The sequence below is a fragment of the Bombyx mori genome, chromosome 12 (genome assembly GCF_030269925.1).
Source record: "Bombyx mori chromosome 12, ASM3026992v2".
Taxonomy (NCBI): domain Eukaryota; kingdom Metazoa; phylum Arthropoda; class Insecta; order Lepidoptera; family Bombycidae; genus Bombyx; species Bombyx mori.
In genome coordinates this window covers 17,433,627-17,450,104 of record NC_085118.1, presented here as the reverse complement: position 1 = coordinate 17,450,104, position 16,478 = coordinate 17,433,627, and the positions used below count along the sequence as shown (strand labels likewise).

At 38.5% G+C, this 16,478-nt stretch overlaps 1 protein-coding gene across 2 annotated transcripts; it reads right to left on the bottom strand.

Annotated features, from left to right (window-relative positions):
• Window positions 1-94: 94 nt before the first annotated feature.
• Window positions 95-11,106, bottom strand: LOC101739306 (serine palmitoyltransferase 2). 2 transcript variants are annotated; one of them, XM_038014715.2, is made up of 10 exons: window positions 10,736-10,878; window positions 8,887-8,991; window positions 8,172-8,369; window positions 6,338-6,492; window positions 3,942-4,155; window positions 3,603-3,830; window positions 3,290-3,521; window positions 1,833-2,007; window positions 1,152-1,322; window positions 95-995 (listed from the first exon to the last, which is right to left on the bottom strand). In XM_038014715.2, exons 3-10 carry the CDS (start codon window positions 8,361-8,363, stop codon window positions 866-868), a joined length of 1,497 nt encoding a protein of 498 aa, XP_037870643.1. In that variant the 5' UTR covers window positions 8,364-8,369; window positions 8,887-8,991; window positions 10,736-10,878; the 3' UTR covers window positions 95-865. The 2 variants fall into 2 exon arrangements, with proteins under 2 accessions (XP_037870643.1, XP_037870642.1); XM_038014714.2 differs by lacking the exon at window positions 8,887-8,991 and having other exon boundaries at window positions 10,736-11,106.
• Between the last annotated feature and the right edge of the window lie 5,372 nt (window positions 11,107-16,478).

Below are 16,478 nucleotides of genomic sequence, written 5' to 3'. Positions count from 1 at the left end.
TTTAGTGGGCAACTTCATTCTGTTAATTTTGTGTCACGAATTGTGTGCATTGAATCGACGACTCACTATTCTTATATTAAGAAAAATAACGATGCAGCGTGACAAAATATAATTTATTGAGTATAAAAATAGTCACACGAACACGCTCATGAAGACTCGTGCGCCGGTCCACCGGACCCGATGTGAACATGGACTGATCAATTTGTGAAGAAACAGGTGGTCCCAGTCCGGTTTGCCGGCGGCGGGGGCGGCCCCCAATACTGTCGGTGAGCCCGGTTTGCACGCACAGACCGCGCAGGTCTGTGGGCGGGTGACGCAGTGTGAAGCGTCTTCGATTGTTTATTGATCTACATCAGCTTATATAATATCATATAATAAGATGAACTAGTTTTTCATAAATCAATTGAGGCTGCAGCTCATTCCATTACATTCAGTGCATTCCAATATAGTCCTTGTGCACTTTGAACACAATTTAATTTTAGAAGTTCTCTTCAGTGCCCGCCCGCCGTCTCGCGGACTCGTGCCGCTGCTCACTACTGATACTTAATGTTATCTTCATAAAAATAATTAAATGCAATAATAATGCTTATTGTTCCGCTTTTAAAGGTGCACTTCAGTGATCACATCAGTATATGGGTACTTCATTACATCTTTAGTGATGGTGTGCACACAGAGTGCGGGGCCAGTGCGGGGACGCGGCGCCCTTTTGCGGAACATCAGAACATCCAACCCACCACGAAACTTTTAATTAAACAAGTATGTAATTAACTCGAGTAAGTATTTTCTATGATCGATTCGCGAATTTCATAACAGTTAAAGTATGCATTTCATGCAACTTTTATTTGTATCTGTGCAGCGTGAAGGTTTACGAGGGTCGGGGCTCCGCGAGGGGGCGGCGGCGCGAGTAGCGCAGGCCCAGCTCGTCCGCCACCTGCTCCACGGCCAGCAGGCACCGGTCCAGCTGCTCCCGGGTGTGGGACGCCGACAGGCAGAAACTGGAAACAGACAGACACACATTTCATCCCATTTTGGAAATAGTTCCTTTTCTCGGTGTTTCCAGAGCGCTATGTCCGGGTAATAAAATAAAAAAGTTCAATTTGTAAGATAGTTCCTTAGAATAGTTCAGGAAAGGTCCCGAGCTGGTATCGTACCGTATGCGCGCCATGTTGAGCGGCGTGGCGGGGAAGCCGACGCCGACGGTGGCGACGCCGGCGCGCGTGAGGCGCTCCACCGTGGCCGCCATCTTGCTGAACGTGTACACCAGCATGGGCACCACCGGCGAGTCGTCGTGCCCGAACGTCACCACGCCCAGCTCGCGCAGCCTGCGGGCACAGCCGACCGGCCCATCTCAATCTCATAGTTGATCTTTTGTAATTTAAGACTTTATCAGCAATTGACATAAAAACGGGCATTTTTATAGAACGCGGTTAATCCTAGTTGAATTGCGTGTGATGTCATTCGGGGGTAAAACGAGTAACGAAATGAGCAGGTGCGGCGCGCTGTGCCGGTGCGAGCAGCGCCCGCCGTCAATAATTAGCATATCGAAACGACTAGTACTCTCGGGAACGTTCCTGACAATAGTAGTACACGTGTCGTGTTGATTATAAAAACGTTGTAACATGAAGTCAGTCAGTCACTCGAGGCGAAGTCAAGAAGAAAATTTCGAATTGTGAAGTGTACTTCAAGTGTTGTAATAATTAAATTGAGTTCTAATTTGTGTTTCGGTGAATTTTATTTATCCCGAACCCGAGCGCGTCGCGGGTACTTCCATCAACACAACTATGGCGATTGTGTTCGTTTTACTAGAATTGAGTTGGAGTGTGGAGTGGGACCTGCGGCGGAAGTAGGCCGTGTTCTGCGCCAGCGCCCGCACCCGCGCCCGGCCCGGCGCCGCGTCCAGCGCGCGCACGGCCGCCAGCACCTGCGCCGCCACGCCGCACGACATGCTGTGCGCGTAGCCGTGCGCGTGCCCGTGCGCGCGCAGCCACTGCACCAGCCGCCGCGGGCCTGCGGGACCACACGTCGAGTGCTCAAATGGTCAAGTGGTATTTCATTTCAAACAAAGGACAAAAGTGGGCCAACTTCATGTCAAAACTATTTGTACTTGAAAAACTATGCCTTATTTTTTCACGTTGTTTAGTTTATATATCAACACTTCTTTCACCCTGGTATTGTTTTACAAAAAAATAAATTACTTATTTAATAACATCCCAAAACTGAATGCCAGTTTTTAAATTCGCCAATAGGCAAAGGGCTTAGCCCATACAGCCTTATAGTAAACCTATAAGCTGCCAAACGAAAGAGTTGTCTGTGACTTGAATAACAAATAAAAAAATATAGGTAATGGTTATAATTCACAGACTTTTTAATTTATTGTTGTTCAATTTACAATTCAATATTTATCTATTGTTATAATAATTATTACTTAAAACTATGAATTATTTAATATTTTTAGATATTAATGATTTCATTAGTAAAAATCTCAATGGCCTACCATTACTCTATTCTTATTATATATGATCAGAGAGTTTTGGCAGCTACCCGAGTGAAGCGTCACTTGAAGTTTTATTTTAATGTTTTTTTTAATAGTTTATTGTGATGTATAATATACACATTGGGTGTTGTTTTGTGTACTAAACGTCAATAATCGTTGTTCACAATTATTGAGGCATTGGAATAAAACTGTGGCTAACATAGCAGTGACTGTTTTTTTTTTTTTTCAAGATTGCTATTCATCGAGTTGACATCAAAACTCCCAAAAAGCAATAAAAAGAGATACACCGACTTTTTATTGACATAAAAAAAAAAACTACGACAGACTAGGCTGTATAGGCTACGCTCTTTGCCGGCTTCCGGATTTCATTTCATTTTATTATTATTATGAAGATAAAATAATAATAAAATGTACGTAAGGGCTTATTTCTAACAACATTAACCACAATTAACTTATTTAATACTGTAAATAATGATGAGAGCAATTATTGATTTCGAAGAAAACAATTAACAACTTAATTTTAGCTGCAGAAAAAAACAATTTCTCTTAAACCTGGGTGAGAATATAAAAATCGTTTTCTGAATATGAAACGATATTTATTTGTCTATCAAATTAAGTTAAAACCATCATCATTGGACAACTTTTTTTAGGGGCCCAAACGCCCATAGAAAATGGGCATTGTCCTTTGCTGCAGCTTTGTTAACGGACACCTTAGACTGACAAATTATTTGTGCTGTGCTGTCAGTGTTGCCACAGTGTTGTCTTAGTGTTGTGTTTATGTGTGCAGGCTCGGACCTGCGATGTACCCCCCGGCCGCGCCGAAGCTCTTTGTGAAGGTGCCCATGAGCACGTCGACGTGCGCGGCGAGCACGCGGCACCGCTGCAGCGCGCCGCGGCCCGTGGACCCCAGAGCGCCCACGGAGTGCGCCTCGTCCACGTACAGGTGCAGCCCCAGCGCCTGCTTCAACGCCACCAGGCCCTCCAGTGCCGCCACAGAGCCCTCCATGCTGTAAACGCCCTCCACCACCTGCGGGCGTCCATAACATCTGACTGTCTAACATCATCCGATCCACTAACGCGTATTGTGGCCCAGTGCAGCGTCCCTCACCAGCAGCACGTTGGCCCAGCGGCGCTCGGCCAGCGCGGCGCGGGCCAGCTCCTCGGCGTGGCGCACGTCGTTGTGTCGGAACACGCGCACGGTGGCGCGGGACAGGCGCAGGCCCAGGATGAGCGACGCGTGGTTGTTCTCGTCGCTCAGCACCAGCGTGCCCGGCCCGATCAGCCCCGGTATGCTCAGCGTGTTGGTGGCGAACCCCATTCCGAACACGATGGCGTCCTGCGGACGGAGACGCGGGTAGATCAATTACGCGCTCAGCGGCGCCACTCCCCCGTCGCTCTAGTCGGTTGAGGCTTATGGGTTCCGGTAAGTGGGACCGCGCTACCGTACCTCGACCCCCAAGAAGTCAGCCACGGCCCGTTCCAGTTCGAGGTGCAGCGGCGTGGTGCCGAGCTCGGCGCGCGAGGAGCCCTGCGCCATGCCGTAGCGGCGCACGGCGTCGGCCACGGCGCGCGCGCAGCCCCCCTCCGCGCCCTCCCCGCCCGCGAACCCCAGGTAGTTGTACGAGCCCAGGTTGACGCAGCGCCGCTCCACGCCCGTGAACCTGACCGACAGGCTCAGGTTAAGGCGGCACACGATATCATCGCTTTCATATCGCTATTATACGCTTTCTCATTGTTTACGCTAGCTGTAAGCAGGTCGTATGTTTATTTTAATAAAATCTTTTTTCAACTTCATCTTTTAAAAATGAGTTTCATTCTAAAACAGGTCAGCGACAAATGGACGTAATTTAACATTAACAATAAAAACACCTTTACGATATACTGACCCAGAACTAAAATCCAAATCTGTTATCTGTACCTTGTACCTAGTATTGTCTCACCCGCCGTCTGACCTCCACTCGGAGTCAGAATCGGGACAGAGTAAGTTCCCGCGGTCAACAATCCTATGCTATCACGCCCTAACTGCTCATTACTTGTTTCTACCTTCCATCTCAGTCAATAAAGTAAAAATATTATAATAGACAAAGGAGAAGCCTAATATTAGGTCTTTACCTATGAAGTTGCGTTTTGCAATAGTTGCCATTTTAAACGTAATTTATGTATCATCATCATCATCATAATCATAATCATTATCAGCCCCCAGTCGTTCACTGCTGGATCCACACCATTGAGCCCGGTCTCCGGCTCTCCCCATCCACCACCTGCCGACCCCTCTTCGAAGATCATCATCTATTTATGTATGGTTGGCAATAAATTCTTAATTCAAATAACGTTTATTTAAAATTTGGAATTCTATTTTTAAATTCAGTGATTTGATAATGATTAGTGTTTTGTTTTATCTACATTTGTATCTTTATCATCAATATGGACACGATAAGAATACCCGTAATTATGGATTACGAGTTCCGTCGCTACAGCAATACCGCACAAATGACTCAAGACATTATGACGCACGACGCACGACTCGTTTAGTTTGAACGTTTCCGACATGGAATTTTTTTAAATGAAATTTGTGGTCAACTAAAAACTAGTCTATTAAGAAACTGACGATACTCAATCTACCGCTGAGTTAGCTGCAGTTTTCAACGTTAGCATCAAATCAATATCGGTCCATTTGCGTCAAGTTGGCGAGATAACAAAACTCGATAAGTGTGAGTCGCACGAACTGAACGATCGCCAGCACGACGCACGCGGCAAGGTGTGCCGTGCGTTGATTAACAGATACAGAAACGAAGGGGTTTTGAGCCGCTTGAAAAGTAGACACTTTTTGGTCATTGTAATCCTAGTTACAGCATCTAGGCAATGTCTCAAACGAGAACTTACGCCTTAAAGTCATGGTCATTGTTTGGTGATCTAGTGCATCCGGTATAATTCATCACAGCTGCTTACCAAATGATAGTTCTGCGTCATCCAACGTACTTACTAGACGTTGCACCGACAGACTTCTACTATTTCCAAAGTTTGGACAACTTCTTGGCTGGGAAAAAATTCAATAGGTAGGTACCCGAGAGACAGTGCACAATACCTTTGAAGAATTTGTTGGCTCCCGCACCCCTGACTTCTTCACGAAGAACATTGAAAATTTACGACTGCGCTGGCAGAGATGCATCGATATCATGAATGCATATTTTGATAGACAGAAATAAAATAGAATTAAAAAAAAAACCAAAATCACTAACCGTAATTTCGTAGGTAAAGACCTAATATTTAAGAAGCTAAGTTTCTACGCTCTCTGTGCACTCTACAATAAAAAACCCATTAAGGTACAATTACAAGGTCAAGTATTGGCGCAGATGGACAGACAATCGAATGCTCTGCTTGATGCTACGGGACCCGCCGCCTCCAAGTACATCGCAACGTGAATATCGTTATTCAGAGCTCAGCGAGAACCTCACTCGTTTGGGATTGGGTAATAATAATTGGCTTTTATCTCAAACCGAATTGTATTAAAAAAAACCTAGTCAATTTGTTGAACCAAGGAAACCATATTTAATTAACATCATAATTGAGCGAATTGTTCAAATCAATCTCCATAGTATTTACTTTATGCCACAGAATGAGTTCAGCCAACGGCCCAACACACACGCGCGCGCGTACACTTAAAGAGGACGTTCCCGGTCGGGGGCCACATCGCCGGGTACCTAAATTACAACTTTGGGGATTTTTTTTTTTTATGTTTTCCATGAACGACATAAATCATTTAGAAACGTTTTTTGCCAAAATCAATGACCTCAACGTGCTGTAAAATTAGATACACTCTTTCTTTTATGACACAATACATACTTGAAAGTCCAATTGTGATCGGTGCTTTCCCACTCCTTGAGGACGACTTCGGCTCCAGGCGCCGAGCATATCGGTCGGTTGAAGCAGTGCCGCACGCGCCGGTACACGTACCGAGAGAAGAACTGCTCGAACGGATCGTACAGCGGAGCGTACCCCTGGAAGCCACCATTGCGCTCTACACTCCGCGCCCTTCACTACCCACTTGAGCCGTGATCTTTTACACCACACACACACTGCTCATTCAATCGAGCTTTACGACAACTACTTTATCTGAACTCAAGCTAGGAGATAGAACAAGATGGCGTACCATCGAGGCAGTCGCAACCGAGCAATCAGGAACACTGCCAGTACTCCTCGACCTTTAATTATTTATCTAGTAGTTAGCGGAACAGATTGGAATCAGGTTACGACCTTGGCTTCATCGATTGATAAATATACTAGTCTTATTGAATTAAATGCACGGGTCTGAAGATTGAGACATCTGTTGTACAATATAATTGAGTTTTGACCTCAAGGTGACTGGCGGCGTTCACGTGATGTCTATGGAGTAGTGTAGTAGTAATGTCTATCCAGTGAGAACTTGATACGAGTCGCTGTATCAAGTTCTAGTATCATATTTTTTTAAGATTTCCATGATCATTTTTATATTTATAATTACAATAATAATATAATAATTTATTAAGTTTTACACTGATTTAGAGATTATTACAGGTAGATAAATAAAAGAAAAGAAAAAAGGCGAATGCTGTTTAAAGTGTATGCATCGAACAGTGCTGATTTTATGAGTATGGGCGACTTGACAGTACAACTAGACTCGTGACGGCACCCCGACGATACCTGACCGTTAGGTTCTCGAGGCAATCGTCGACGACCAACGATACCATCCTCAGTGATACGGCGGCCCCACAGGACAGACCCAACTCTAACTACCGTTGCCTCCGATCACAGAGTGGGCACCCCGAGGCGGTGCTCTCCTGGCCCCGTGAAACAACAGGGTCTGGGATTTGTCGAGTGCCCTTCCAGCCAAGCCTTCGAATCCTACCGACGACTTTTTAAGCTTCCCTAAATTCTACGATGATACTGTACTAATTAATCTGAAATTTACAATGAGCATTGAGCTTTTTTAATTTTCTTTGATTGGAATCTATTTCGGGGAATAGGCCAGCTGTACATAGAAGATCAATTTTCAATGACAAGTTAATCTTTAATTCCCATTATTTTTACCTAATTTTGTTTGACCTTTGCTTATTCACAAAAAAATATTTTATCGACATTTCAAGGCAGTTTACGAGCCTTGGTTTTAGTGTAGTCGTCTAGTGCGAACTGTAACAGGTGCACAAGTTTGTTTTTCTACTTCGCCAAGCACGAGCGGCCGCCCGGCCTTAGTGATGACGATGGTGACGTTAGTCTCTTGAAAACAGCCAGGTTATAGTCGCTCCGTCAAATATTATACGTGCTGATATTGAAAAAAATATACGACATTTACTAAAGAATTCTGTGATTTGTGAATTGCTCATAGAGATTGAGCGCTATCCCGAGTGCTGCAATGCACCTGTGGCACTTCGCTCTCTGTCTGGCAAAGAAATTAAAACGCTCGTTTCTGAACAATGTCCCCGTTGATAGGCTGTAATTATCGATAGCCTTTTGTATGAGACAATAAAAATATTAACAAGAGGGCCGCCGTTGCCTTGATAGAAGTTGACAGTCTCAAGGAAGTTATCAAACAGCTTCTGAAGCGATGGTTATAATCTTAAAAGCCTACATGGATGCCTAATTTTATTGGAAAAGTTTTTGTTAGTGAGATAGTATTAGAGACATTAGACAATCAACGAACCTCTCTGTTCTTCTCGGTGGCGGCCTTAGGCTTGAATATGAGCTGGTTGACGAAGCCCAGGAACATGAGAACGTAAAGTCCAACGTGCGTGAGGACGGCGGTCAGTAGGGAACACTTCTCGAACGAGCCCGGGAACGTGTCGTACTTGGACCAGTCTATCTTTGGCAGGCCGCCTCCCTCCACTTGTGTCATCTTCGGCTGAAAACATATTTTAGCAAGATTGAAGATTTAGTTAATGTCGTCATGTAGTTTTATAATTTGTAATTTGTGTCGGTTACAATTTTATAATGTTTAATATTTGAAAATTGACAGTAAATTCAAATAACATCGTTAACGGAGTGAAGTGAGGCGGGCGGACGGGCTGGCGTCTGTACGAGAGCTGGTACAAAATGGCGTCCGCGCTGTTATTCGTTCGTGGCGAACTCCGCTTTGAGAAGGCTCGCAATCCGCTAGTATGTTATGGCACTTAGTGTTACAGTTCAAATCGTGCATTCGTCAATAAACAGTAAAAGTTTGGCTTCACTGTAGTTACATGTAGTTAAGGAGGTGGCTGTTTGTTGTATTCAATTTTTTTTTGTATGCGAGTATTATTGAATATGATAGAGCACTAGGTATACACATAATAATATATTAGTGAAGAGACATAACTTGAAATAAATAGGAAGAAGCCACCAGACCATGTCCTTCCCAGTTTGATTAAATTAACTATACTTACTCATTTAAATTCTAACGGCTGCCGCCTATAAGGACTCTTCTCAAGCCTCGTTTGGTATAGGGCATAGAACGCAATCACATGGAAGGTGAACTAGTGCGGTACTATCTAAAACAGGCCGTTCATCGTCTGCATCAGCTGACTCTTTCCTACAGTATTTAATTAGTATTGGATTGTTGCAGTAGCTTGTGGAACACAACGCAACGCTAAATAGGTGCGATAATGACTTTTAAACAGCACAAGGCATAATTACATCATCAATAAGCAGGTATCAAATTACAATCAAACACTGTTCTTCTGTTTTCAATGATAGTGTTTTACAATGTAATTGTTACCCAATTGTCTACATATTCTACTCTATTAACCCTTTGCACTCTCTTCTATCTCGGCTTCACTCAACACTCGTTTGGTGCAGAAATTGATGTGCCGGCAAAGACCAAACAAACTTTTTCGTCACACAAATGTTTGTTTGATATGAGAATCGAACCCACGACCCTCAGAGCAACAGAGGGGCGCTTATTACTGACCCACCGAGTCAGTATATTGAAAACTATTTTTCAACTTTTAGTATTTTATTATTTAACAATCACCTTAGCTAAGTTTCCTCTAATCCTTATTGTGAATAAATGATGTCAAGTGAGGTCAATTTTTTATAGATTAAACTTTTCCATAATAATATCTTCAGTTATTAAACACATCCACTGCCACAATAAGACAATATTTGTTGAGATATATTGGGTAGGGATACAAAATTCTTCCAATATTAATTTGAATAAGGCTTTCTTTAAAAAAAGTTTGAGTATACCACTACCTACAACAAAATAGCAGTAACTTACAGATAGAAGTGACTACTTCATATCAAGTTGTGTAGATAGTAGGTAAATCTTGTATTTCAATAGTCTGCCCGGCTATTAAATATGATACAGGTCTATGACCTTGGCTTCCTACATCACTGTTGACTAATACATCCCTTTAGAGTTTAACACGAGCAGCCAACACTTCTTTCTTAGTTCCGAACAACAACATTCAGACAATCAGTCTGCTGACTAACATCATCTGCTCTGTGGAAATCTTTCCTTTGTCGTATGCCTACACCCCCTTTCAACCCTTTACAACCCATTTTTTGCATTAAAAAGTAAGATATATTCAGGCTGTGTAACAAATTTCATTGAAATCGTTCAGTAGTTTTGGCGTGAAAGCGTAATAGAATTACTTTTGCATTTATAGTATTAGTATGGATTAATCCATACATAATATATGAGAAATAAATGCAAAACTAATAAATTTTTTAGTCACAATACACATGTATCAATTTTTTTTATTAATGATCCTTGTTTTTTTATGGACAAATCATAGTATGTTAACATCAGAAAAACTTAAATTGACTTTTTTCAAAATGATATCATTGTGTTTACTTCTTTTCCCTAAAACCCTCAACCTCTAGAGTATTATTTAAATAATAATTAAACAACTTAATAAAAAGGGTTACACTTATTACTAACACAATCAATCAACACTTATATATTTTTAATCTAGACAGTTCCAAACAAGGATATCTGACCTGACGCCTCAATTGTCCGGAAATATATGACTTCGTATTGTCATGATTATTTATAAATATAATAAATGCGACATTAAGCCCATTATTGCACCTTCCAATTTGCAGAAGGTCAAATCAGGCAGCATAGAAGCAGGCCTGTCCCAGAAAGCTAAATGAAGAATTAAAAAAATTCTGCCAGCGGTACCTTTGCAACCTATCCAACTACAAGGCGGTGCCGTTAAATACATACTGTTCTAATTTTTTAATCATCAATTCAATTTAGGTTAGAAAATAAATGCAAAACCTCCTTACCGTTGATCCATTAGACTGCGTGGACTTCATGTAACCATTTTTGCGATCTTTTATTTTACCATTAATTAATTTTTCGTCTTGCTCGTATGATTTTTTAGTAGTCTTTAGTGAATCACCATCACCGATATCAACAAAACCATTTTTTTTAGCCGCCATCCTATACAAGTAAGTGCCAATTAACAAGTGCTGCAATCATAGATTATACACTTATTATACTTGAGAGCTGCAATGCAATGCAAGCATCAAATATTAAGTGTATAATCTATGGCAAGCATCATAAATATTATTTAAGTGCATTACGAGATTTTTTTAAATAAGTAATGGTGCATTATGGCAGCAAGCGTAATGCCGGCCACTGACATGCGCGCAAATTATCGTACATTGTACGAATGTTTGCGCGCATGTGAAGGGCCGTGAAACATTCATTCGCAAACCTAGCGGCTGTGCAAACGGGTTCGCATACTCAATTTGCGAACCCGTTTGCGCTTCCTCCTACACTTGTTTACGAAGTCTCACGAATTTCTCCTCCTTTTTAATTCGTCAATAGAACGTTGAAAAGAAAGAGTTTTGAATTCTTTCCCAGACATCATTAACAGCCATGCTCTTTTTATGGGATTTCTTTTGATGAAGATACGCTACACAGTAGACGTCACGAACTATAAAAATGGCGATACGTCCGTTACCTTCGCAATCGTCGGCGCAACTGGGACTGGGCAAGCGAATGTGTGGGAGACTACGCGAAGGTTCGAGGTTCGCGCGCTTTGATGTCTGTTAAAAAACCGACACAGCTTGGAAAACCACGAATGCAGCGAAAACTTTGCATAATCATTCGCAAATGTCGTCCTACACTTGCGGATTTGTAGTCTAGTCAACAAGTTCAAAAACGTGTTAAATAGACATAAAGCTCCTAAAAATATGTACGATAGCTCATTGGATGCGGAATGATGTCTACAAAAATGTTTTTTAAGGGCTTATTAGCACATAAAAAATTGCGATTGTTATAAACAAAATAAGATTTTTAAAAAAAGGAATTTGGTTTTTCCTTAATAATTTCTAAAATAATGATATTTAAGGAACTTTGAAAAAACATCCTGAAAGAGGAGGAAATTTCCAATAAAAAAGTCCCAACTCCCGGAATTCTATCTCTATTATTTATAAAAAAAAATTAACGCTGAAAATAGCGCTCCGCGAGGTCGCTACGGGCATAGGCGCGCCGTCTAAAAAGCCGGTATATCACCTAAAATATTTTTTTTATAGTATTAAATAACAATTTAAAAATTTGAATAAATTATGGTGTAATCTAAACACTTGAACGAAAAAAACCTAGGTGAAAAAAAAATTTTACATCGATTTTTCAAAAATTTACACCATTGTTAATTAACTAACTTTTTTCCAATCTCTGATTTTATAAATTACGGTATAAAAGTTTCAATAATTCATCTATAAATTTTTCCCTTCGTGGAGCTCTTATCATTTAAGTACTTAATAAAGTAATGCCAAAAAGATTTTTTAATCTTTATTATTTTGATAATTATAATTTTTTTTAATTAACAAAAAAATAAATTTCTAAAAAATGTTATGAAAAATAGTTTTTTTCCGTAATATCTTAATATTGCTGTTTTTGCATCTACCATAGGTATTAACTAACATTTAAAAAAAAATTTTTACGCTATTTGTTAAGAAATTGTTTATAAACAAATACACTATTTTGGGACTTTTTAAAAAAAAAAAATTTACCGTCTTATTGTATAGGTGAAATAAAGATTTAAAAAAAAAGTGTGTGTGTCCGCTCCGACGCACGACTGGAGTTTACTGGATATAAAAAATTAAACGAAACAATACGAGAAATAGTTCTATATTACGACAACACGATACACTACAGATTATTAACAAATTAACGAGACACAAAACAAACGACTAACAAATATATGAAAATACAATAATGAGAGAAACGCGCGATCAGTACGAGGCTTTGTGGCGGACTGCCGGCGCAGCAGCCCGGCGTCACCTGCGATAACGCGGCCGCGCGTTGGCTCCTGATTGGCGCGCGCACGCATCACGCAATCAGGAGCCAATCAGGCGCATAACGCATTTCGTGTGACATGCTAGTACGATTTTGGTCCCCATAATTTTCATACCCCGGGCCTATATATGTAAATCGATTCTAAAGGAGTAAACTCCAAAAAAAATTCTTAAATAAATGTTTTAATTGCTTAAAATCGTTTTTTTCATATTTCAATTGTTTAAGAAATTATTTTTTTCTTAAAAATCATCATTGACTCTTTTCAGCGGATTAACAAAGAAATACATTTTTTTATAAATAATTTCATTGTTTATTAACTTAACAATTTGTTATAAAAAATTAATATTAATAAATCCTTTATAAAAATGACCTGAGTGTCCTTTACCGTATCTCTTATAGTTTAAAAGTTGTAACAAGCTTGACAAATTATGTAACGGCTGTAATTTCATTATCATATAATATCTAAAAATGCTGTAAAAAATACAATTTTTTTTGGAGTTTACTCCTTTAGAATCGATTTACATATATAGGCCCGGGGTATGAAAATTATGGGGACCAAAATCGTACTAGCATGTCACACGAAATGCGTTATGCGCCTGATTGCGCATGTCACACGAAATGCGTTATCGCAGGTGACGCCGGGCTGCTGCGCCGGCAGTCCGCCACAAAGCCTCGTACTGATCGCGCGTTTCTCTCATTATTGTATTTTCATATATTTGTTAGTCGTTTGTTTTGTGTCTCGTTAATTTGTTAATAATCTGTAGTGTATCGTGTTGTCGTAATATAGAACTATTTCTCGTATTGTTTCGTTTAATTTTTTATATCCAGTAAACTCCAGTCGTGCGTCGGAGCGGACACACACACTTTTTTTCTCTATATTTTGTTATGTATGGTTGTTTTTGTAATTTTTTGTAGTTTTCGAAAAAAAATATAATGATTAATATTAATTTTTTATAACAAATTGTTAAGTTAATAAACAATGAAATTATTTATAAAAAAATTTATTTCTTTGTTAATCCGCTGAAAAGAGTCAATGATGATTTTTAAGAAAAAAATTATTTCTTAAACAATTGAAATATGAAAAAAACGATTTTAAACAATTAAAACATTTATTTAAGAATTTTTTTTTTTTTAAATTTTTTTTTCACCTATACAATAAGACGGTAACATTTTTTTTTTAAAAAGTCCCAAAATAGTTTATTTGTTTATAAACAATTTCTTAACAAATAGCGTAAATTTTTTTTTTAAATGTTAGTTAATACCTATGATAGATGCAAAAACAGCAATATTAAGATATTACGGAAAAAAACAAATTTTCTAAACATTTTTTAGAAATTTAATTTTTTGTTAATTAAAAAAAATTATAATTATCAAAATAATAAAGATTAAAAAAATTTTTTTGCTTATCTTTATTAAGTACTTAAATGATAAGAGCTCCACGAAGGGAAAAATTTATAGATGAATTATTGTAACTTTTATACCGTAATTTATAAAAACAGAGATTGGAAAAAAGTTAGTTAATTAACAATGGTGTAAATTTTTGAAAAATCGATGTAAAATTTTTTTTTCACCTAGGTTTTTTTCGTTCAAGTGTTTAGATTACACCATAATTTATTCAAATTTTTAAATTGTTATTTAATACTATAAAAAAAATATTTTAGGTGATATACCGGCTTTTTAGACGGCGCGCCTATGCCGTAGCGACCTCGCGGAGCGCTATTTTCAGCGTTAATTTTTTTTTATAAATAATAGAGATAGAATTCCGGGAGTTGGGACTTTTTTATTGGAAATTTCCTCCTCTTTCAGGATCTTTATTCAAAATTCCTTAAATATCATTATTTTAGAAATTATTAAGGAAAAACCAAATTCTTTTTTTTTTAAATCTTATTTTGTTTATAACAATCGCAATTTTTTATGTGCTAACAAGCCCTTAAAAAACATTTTTGTAGACATCATTCCGCATCGTACATATTTTTAGGAGCTTTATGTCTATTTAACACGTTTTTGAACTTGTTGACTAGACTATTGCTTATTCGTGCGCATGTGAGTGACCGGTGTAATATCTACGGCTGGTGATAGATATTAGATAGGTACCATCCCATAGGACTTTTTGGCGGGAACGCGAGGAGTGAAGTTGTGTGATTTGTTTTATTGAAGTGAAAACTTCTTTAGAATCGTTGTGATTTCAAACCGGATGCAACGGAAAAAACGACAGGTAAGAGACACAAATACAAAAATGTGTAGGATGAAGCCAGCAAAGAATGAGACAGAAATATACATACTATTTAATACAGCGCCATCTGTGAGATTTTTTAATACTAACGTGTGTATGAAAGCTCTTATAGTGAATTTTAATTTAGGATTATACGTGAAATTAAAATATCAATTCACAGAGGGCGCTACCTTACAATTATTTACAAATGACAAAATTTTACATATACTTAAGACGTTTAGGATAATTGTATTTTAATTTTGGAAGGTTTCACTTCTACCACGTGTGAATTGCACACTTTTTTTTTTTGTCTATTTAGTGCTTTTTCAGGTTTAAATGCGTAATAATGGTGGTTTATTAATTGTTTAGTATCTCTGTGAAAGTGCACAAAGTGGGAAAAATGAAACAAAGCCGCTGAACGTAACTTCTCGGGATCCCCCAAAAAGTACGCTAAAATCATGCAATGTTTCATATTAATCAACTTCATTTCATTTCGCTCCATATTATCATTTTTCATAAAAATTTAAGAATATAAATTAAAATAATACTTGACCTAAAGGTCTTAGCTACCAGGTCATAAAATTCCTTAAAAAAACATACCATAGATTTAGCACCTTTTTTTAAGGGATTTTATGACCTGGTAACTAAAATCTTTAAGTCATGTCTTATTTTAATTTATATTATGATTCTGAATTTTATTAAGGTACTGACTGAGACGAATTGAATGGCCCCTCAGTTAAATGTTAGCAATTTACATAAATCTCATTGAAAGAGCCTGAGAAGCTACGTTCAGGGACGATGTTTCAATTTCCCACACTTGTACACTTTCATAAATATTAAGCAGTTAATAAGTCACCATTGTTGCACGTTTAAGCCTGGTGAGGGAGTCCATTATAGAGTCCTTTCTTTATTTCGCCGTAATGTCGTGTTTTATGTAATTAACACCACAGTTGAAACAATAGAAATTTTATTGTTGTAGGGGCATAAATAATTCTAAGATATTATATTATATTAGTTATTAAACACATTATAATTTAATTTTTACGTTTTAAATTTTCGGCGGTAAAAAGATCTCGTGTCACAGACTATATTCTTTTTCTCACCTCTGATGCGTTCCGACCTACGCATCATAAAAAGGTGCGTTCTTAAACGCCACACCGGGAAACATTAAGTTAACAAAATAAAACAATTCAACTAACGCCGTGCTTTTCCGCTAAAAAGTCGATGTGTATTAGATACGTAGTCTTCCGAAAAAAAATATAATTATTGTATCAGCAAAGGAACACAGCGATTTATGTAAAAGCCAAAAAGAAGGAAAAAAAAAAACAGCGATAGAACCGTATCTGATTTATAAAAAGTTAAATGGAGCTAAATATATTAAATTTAGTCAATTTAATATATTTAGCTCCATTTAATTTGGAACCATCCATTTAATGTTAATTAAAATTCATTAAAAGTTCAATGGTATTTTTGTTTCAGTTTCTCAGATTTGTTAACCTTCAAAATAA